A 7,102-nucleotide genomic window follows, 5' to 3' on the forward strand; every position below is an offset into this window, starting at 1 on the left:
GTTGATTTCAGCATCAGCGATAAACCTGAACAGCGACCATTAACAAGTTTGGAATGACCCACAGTATTTAGCAGTTTTTCACTATAGCATCACAAGCTTCCATTAAGCAAATTCTTTAAATAATTCATGTCACAGTCTCTAGTGCTAAAAGAGGATTTGTGATAAGAGACTAAGCCCTGGTCTACACTAGGACTTTAGGTCGAATTTAGCAGCGTTAAATCGATTTAAACCTGCACCCGTCCACACAATGAAGCCCTTTATTTCGACTTAAAGGGCTCTTAAAATCAATTTCCTTACTCCACCCCTGACAAGTGGATTAGTGCTTAAATTGACGTTGCCGGCTCGAATTTGGGGTACTGTGGACACAATTCGATGGTATTGGCCTCCGGGAGCTATCCCAGAGTGCTCCATTCTGACCGCTCTGGACAGCGCTCTCAACTCAGATGCACTGGCCAGGTAGACAGGAAAAGAACCGCGAACTTTTGAATCTCATTTCCTGTTTGGCCAGCGTGGCAAGCTGCAGGTGACCATGCAGAGCTCATCAGCACAGGTGACCATGATGGAGTCCCAGAATCGCAAAAGAGCTCCAGCATGGACCGAACGGGAGGTACGGGATCTGATCGCTGTTTGGGGAGAGGAATCCGTGCTATCAGAACTCCGTTCCAGTTTTCGAAATGCCAAAACCTTTCTGAAAATCTCCCAGGGCATGAAGGACAGAGGCCATAACAGGGACCCGAAGCAGTGCCGCGTGAAACTGAAGGAGCTGAGGCAAGCCTACCAGAAAACCAGAGAGGCGAACAGCCGCTCTGGGTCAGAGCCCCAAACATGCCGCTTCTATGATGAGCTGCATGCCATTTTAGGGGGTTCAGCCACCACTACCCCAGCCGTGTTGTTTGACTCCTTCAATGGAGATGGAGGCAATACGGAAGTAGGTTTTGGGGACGAAGAAGATGATGATGAGGAGGAGGTTGTAGATAGCTCACAGCAAGCAAGTGGAGAAACCGGTTTTCCCGACAGCCAGGAACTGTTTCTCACCCTAGACCTGGAGCCAGTACGCCCCGAACCCACCCAAGGCTGCCTCCTGGACCCAGCAGGCGGAGAAGGGACCTCTGGTGAGTGTACCTTTTAAAATGCTATACATGGTTTAAAAGCAAGCATATGAAAGGATTACTTTGCCCTGGCATTTGCGGTTCTCCTAGATGTAGTCCTAAAGCCTTTGCAAAAGGTTTCTGGGGAGGGCAGCCTTATTTCGTCCTTCATGGTAGGACACTTTACCACTCCAGGCCAGTAACACGTACTCGGGAATCACTGTAGAACAAAGCATTGCAGTGTATGTTTGCTGGCATTCAACCAAAATCCGTTCTTTATCTCTCTGTGTTATCCTCAGGAGAGTGAGATATAATTCATGGTCACCTGGTTGAAATAGAGTGCTTTTCTTCAGGGGACACTCAGAGGAGCCCATTCCTGCTGGGCTGTTTGCCTGTGGCTAAACAGAAATGTTCCCCGCTGTTAGCCACAGGGAGGGGAGAAGGTTGAGGGGGTAGTCACGCGGTGGGAGGAGGCAAAATGCGACCTTGTAACGAAAGCACATGTGCTATGTATGTAATGTTAACAGCAAGGTTTACCCTGAAAGAGTGTAGCGACTGTTTTATAAAATGTGTCTTTTTAAATACCGGTGTCCCTTTTTTTTTCTCCACCAGCTGTATGTGTTTCAATGATCACAGGATCTTCTCCTTCCCAGAGGCTAGTGAAGCTTAGAAAGAAAAAAAAACGCACTCGCGATGAAATGTTCTCCGAGCTCATGCTGTCCTCCCACACTGACAGAGCACAGACGAATGCGTGGAGGCAAATAATGTCAGAGTGCAGGAAAGCACAAAATGACCGGGAGGAGAGGTGGAGGGCTGAAGAGAGTAAGTGGCGGGCTGAAGAGAGTAAGTGGCGGGCTGAAGACAGGGCTGAAGCTCTAATGTGGCGGCAGCGTGATGAGAGGAGGCAGGATTCAATGCTGAGGCTGCTGCAGGACCAAACCAGTATGCTCCAGTGTATGGTTGAGCTGCAGCAAAGGCAGCTGGAGCACAGACTGCCACTGCTGCCCCTCTGTAACCAACCGCCCTCCTCCCCAAGTTCCATAGTCTCCACACCCAGACGCCCAAGAACGCGGTGGGGGGGCCTCCGGCCAACCAGCCACTCCACCACAGAGGATTGCCCAAAAAAAAGAAGGCTGTCATTCAATAAATTTTAAAGTTGTAAACTTTTAAAGTGCTGTGCTTAAAGTGCTGTGTGGCATTTTCCTTCCCTCCTCCACCACCCCTCCTGGGCTACCTTGGTAGTCATCCCCCTATTTGTGTGATGAATGAATAAAGAATGCATGACTGTGAAGCAGAAATGACTTTATTGCCTCTGCAAGCAATGATTAAAGGGAGGAGGGGAGGGTGGTTAGCTTACAGGGAAGTAGAGTGAACCAAGGGGCGGGGGGTTTCATCAAGGAGAAACAAACAGAACTTTCACACCGTAGCCTGGCTAGTCATGAAACTGGTTTTCAAAGCTTCTCTGATGCGTACCGCGCCCTCCTGTGCTCTTCTAACAGCCCTGGTGTCTGGCTGCGCATAACCAGCAGCTAGGCGATTTGCCTCAACCTCCCATCCTGCCATAAACGTCTCCCCCTTACTCTCACAGATATTGTGGAGCACACAGCAAGCAGTAATAACAGTGGGAATATTGGTTTCGCTGAGGTCTAAGCGAGTCAGTAAACTGCGCCAGCGCGCCTTTAAACGTCCAAATGCACATTCTACCACCATTCTGCACTTGCTCAGCCTGTAGTTGAACAGCTCCTGACTACTGTCCAGGCTGCCTGTGTACGGCTTCATGAGCCATGGCATTAAGGGGTAGGCTGGGTCCCCAAGGATACATATAGGCATTTCAACATCCCCAACAGTTATTTTCTGGTCTGGGAATAAAGTCCCTTCCTGCAGCTTTTGAAACAAACCAGAGTTCCTGAAGATGCGAGCATCATGCACCTTTCCCGGCCATCCCACGTTGATGTTGGTGAAACGTCCCTTGTGATCCACCAGAGCTTGCAGCACTATCGAAAAGTACCCCTTGCGGTTTATGTACACGGCAGCTTGGTGCTCCGGTGCCAAGATAGGGATATGGGTTCCATCTATAGCCCCACCACAGTTAGGGAATCCCATTGCAGCAAAGCCATCCACTATGACCTGCACATTTCCCAGGGTCACTACCCTTGATATCAGCAGATCTTTGATTGCGTGGGCTACTTGCATCACAGCAGCCCCCACAGTAGATTTGCCCACTCCAAATTGATTCCCAACTGACCGGTAGCTGTCTGGCGTTGCAAGCTTCCACAGGGCTATCGCCACTCATTTCTCGACTGTGAGGGCTGCTCTCATCTTGGTATTCATGCACCTCAGGGCAGGGGAAAGCAAGTCACAAAGTTCCATGAAAGTGCCCTTACGCATGCGAAAGTTTCGCAGCCACTGGGAATCGTCCCAGACCTGCAACACTATGCGGTCCCACCAGTCTGTGCTTGTTTCCCGAGCCCAGAATCGGCGTTCCACAGCATGAACCTGCCCCATTAGCACCATGATGCATACATTGTCAGGGCCCATGCTTTCAGAGAAATCTGTGTCCATGTCCTGATCACTCACGGGACCGCGCTGACGTCGCCTCCTCGCCCGGTATCGCGTTGCCATGTTCTGGTGCTGCATATACTGCTGGATAATGCGTGTGGTGGTTAATGTGCTCCTAATTGCCAAAGTGAGCTGAGCGGCCTCCATGCTTGCCTTGGTATGGCGTCCGCACAGAAAAAAGGCGCGGAACGATTGTCTGCCGTTGCTCTGACGGAGGGAGGGGCGACTGACGACACGGCTTACAGGGTTGGCTTCAGGGAGCTAAAATCAACAAAGGGGGTGCCTGTACATCAAGGAGTATTTCAGGCAGGACTGCACAGAGGGTTCCAATAAGAAATGGTGCACCTAAGTTATCGTTGTTATTGGAACAAGGAGGTTAGCCTGGCCTCTGATTGATACATGGCTAGATTTACCTCGCTGCACCTTCTCTGTGAGTGACTGCAGTGTGACCTAGAGGAATGAGTCCCCTAGACAGGGGAGGAGGCAAATGAGTACAAAACAAATCTGGTCTATTTCTTGTTTTGACCCACTCCATCTATCTTTTACATCTTTGGCTGGCAGCAGACGGTGCAGAAGGACTGCATGCCATCCACATCTCATGGCTGCTCGGCAGAAGATGGTACAGTACGACTGCTAGCCATCCCCATCTCTTGCCTGCCTGGCAGAAGATGGTGCAATACGACTGCTAGCAATCCTCATCTCTTGCCTGCCTGGCAGAAGATGGTACAGTACGACTGCTAGCAGTCCGTATCGCCTGCCCGCTCACCATAAGACGGTTCAATAGGACTGACTGCAGGACTAAAGAGAATGACCTGGTCAAGTCACTCCAAATTTAGTCCCTGCGCCCATGTCTGCCCAGGCGCTCCCAGCCGACGTGGCCAGGAGCACCTCGGACACGACGAGGACGACTACCAATCGTATTGCACCGTCTGCTGCCAGAAGGCAATGGGTTGCTGCTACTGTGCAGCAAAGCCGTACCGCGTCTGCCAGCACCCAGGAGACATAGGGTGACGGTTACCTGAGCGGGCTCCATGCTTGCTGTGGTATGGCGTCTGCACAGGTAACTCAGGAAAAAAGGCGCGAAATGATTGTCTGCCCTTGCTTTCACGGAGAGAGGGAGGGAACGGGGGCCTGACGATACGTACCCAGAACCACCCGCGACAATGTTTTAGCCCCATCAGGCATTGGGATCTCAACCCAGAATTCCAATGGGCAGCGGAGACTGCAGGAACTGTGGGATAGCTACCCACAGTGCAACGCTCCGGAAGTCAACGCTTGCCTCGGTACTGTGGAAGCGCTCCGCCGAGTTAATGCACTTAATGCACTTAGAGCATTTTCTGTGGGGACACACACACTCGAATAAATAAAACCGATTTCTAAAAAACCGACTTCTATAAATTCGACCTAATTTCGTAGTGTAGACATACCCTAAGAATTTAGAAATTCCCATATTTTAAATCTGAATAGAATAAATTTTGATGTGAGAGTGGGCACAGTTGAAGGAAAAAATTCTAAATGTTTATTTATTGTTTTCCATTTGTACAAGGTGCCTATCACCCGCCTCCAACTGCTTCTACAATAATTAACTAAAAGCATAGATAAAATGCATCAGTTAGTTCATTTTCAAAAGTTATTTTTATTTAGCTGCTTAAGCACATAAAATATACACCTTATTAAAAGGTACTTAAATATCAAACAATATTCATACTTCACCTTTGTCCAACTTGTCCTCGTCCCTCCCTCCACGAACACAAGTCGACACCACACCATTCTATTCTGTTGTGAGCACGTTCTTTCCATTTCTGGCCAAATGAATTTCTCCTAGGATTGGCCCAGCACGTTTTCAGTCTGCCCAGCGATCACTTGTAGTCTCTGGGGATCCAGTCACTAATGCGGGTTATCCACCTATTGTCTTGCCTGCGGACTACATGACCCACCCATCTTTGCTTTGTGTCATACATCACCTGCACTACATCGGTCACCTCTGTACACCTTCTGATTTCCTCATTCGGTATATGATCACAGAGTGATATCTTACATATTCGCCTTTCCATTGGTGACCGCAAATTTTTCTTCCTCTGCTTTCATCGTTGACCAGCTTTCTGCTTTGTATATCATTGCTGGCACAACAGTGGAGTTCAACAGTTCTTTCCTTTTCTTCATGGGCAGTTCATCATCTGTTAGAGACGTCTTTATTTTGTTGAAACTTGTCCACTCCGCCTTTCTCTTCCTGCAGCATTCCCCTTCGAATGAGTTGTCTCTGCTCAGCTGCTGACTCAGGTAAATATATTTGTCCATGATTTCTTTCCCATTTACAGTGGTGATTCCTTATGAATAATTCCTTATGCTCATTCCACATCCACTTCATCTTCAATTTGTTCACTTCCAACCCAATGTCACGTGAAAGTGTTTGCAGTTGCTGCAATTTGTTTTCCAGTTCTGCCGTGTCCTTCGCTAGTATTAGTTGTCAGCAAAGAGAAGATGCGTTACCTGTTCTCCGTCAATTCTGATTCCTTCTGATTCATACTTAGGTGAATTAAATAAAAATCAAAGTACAAAAATTCTAACTATCAATACACCAGTTAATGACAATAAAGCAATTAACATCCCCCATACATACAGCTTCCCAGAAACTCCTCGAGCAACCCTCTCAGAGCCTCATAAATAGATAAGGCAACACATTCTAGCTTTATTGAACCAAGAGAGGCTGGAGGAGTAAAATTCCGAATCAGAGTCCTCCCCTAGGAATCTTCTGCTTCAGCCCCCTAACAGTCAAACCTGGGGGCTGTTAGTTTGCATGTCCCAGTTCTGAACTTCCACAGTAACACACGAGAAAGGCAGAGGGAAATCCTGGCTCTACTGAAGTCAATGACAGAACTCCTATTGACTTCAGCGTGACCAGTATTTCACTCGCAATCTCTAAGAACACAGAATAAAAACCATGAAGACCTTTACAGATCAAATCAGCAACTTCAGTTGCACTCACAAATAGATTGGAAGTCAGTGCAGACTCTAGAGCACAATGAGGGATTGCAAAGTACATGGGTGTAGTCACATGTTTGCTCACACTTCGATAAATTTGAAGAATGTCAGTATTCAGAAAGAAAAAATACTATTCCTTTCTATTCAGAAAAATAAGAATTGTCCTGCTGGATCAGACCACTGGTCCTTCTAGTTCAGTGTCCTGTCACCAACAGTGACATTTGCTTCAGGGGAAGGTGAAAACCCCCCCTGCAATTGTGGGATGAGCTGCCCACAAAATATTTCTTCCAAAACAACTGTAGCTGGAGGTTGGCTTATGCCCTGAAGCATGAGGGTGCCTATCCCTTTAAAAACTCTTTTTTTTTTTAAAATAATATTTATTATTGTAATTCTGGATATGTTTGTTATCCAGTCCTTTTCTGTATCCTGCTAAGATCTTGGCCTCAGTGATATTGTGTAGCAACGAGTTCTGG

General features: G+C 47.8%; 1 protein-coding gene across 1 annotated transcript; it reads left to right on the plus strand.

Annotated features, from left to right (window-relative positions):
• Positions 1–246: 246 nt before the first annotated feature.
• LOC125632064 (uncharacterized) lies at positions 247–6,315 on the plus strand. The gene is made up of 3 exons (XM_048839721.2): positions 247–1,112; positions 1,701–1,931; positions 6,179–6,315. The coding sequence occupies exons 1-3, from the start codon at positions 530–532 to the stop codon at positions 6,313–6,315; spliced, it is 951 nt and encodes a 316-aa protein (XP_048695678.2). The 5' UTR covers positions 247–529.
• Positions 6,316–7,102: the final 787 nt, after the last annotated feature.

The sequence above is a fragment of the Caretta caretta genome, chromosome 2 (genome assembly GCF_965140235.1).
Source record: "Caretta caretta isolate rCarCar2 chromosome 2, rCarCar1.hap1, whole genome shotgun sequence".
In the NCBI taxonomy this organism is placed as follows: Eukaryota; Metazoa; Chordata; order Testudines; family Cheloniidae; genus Caretta; species Caretta caretta.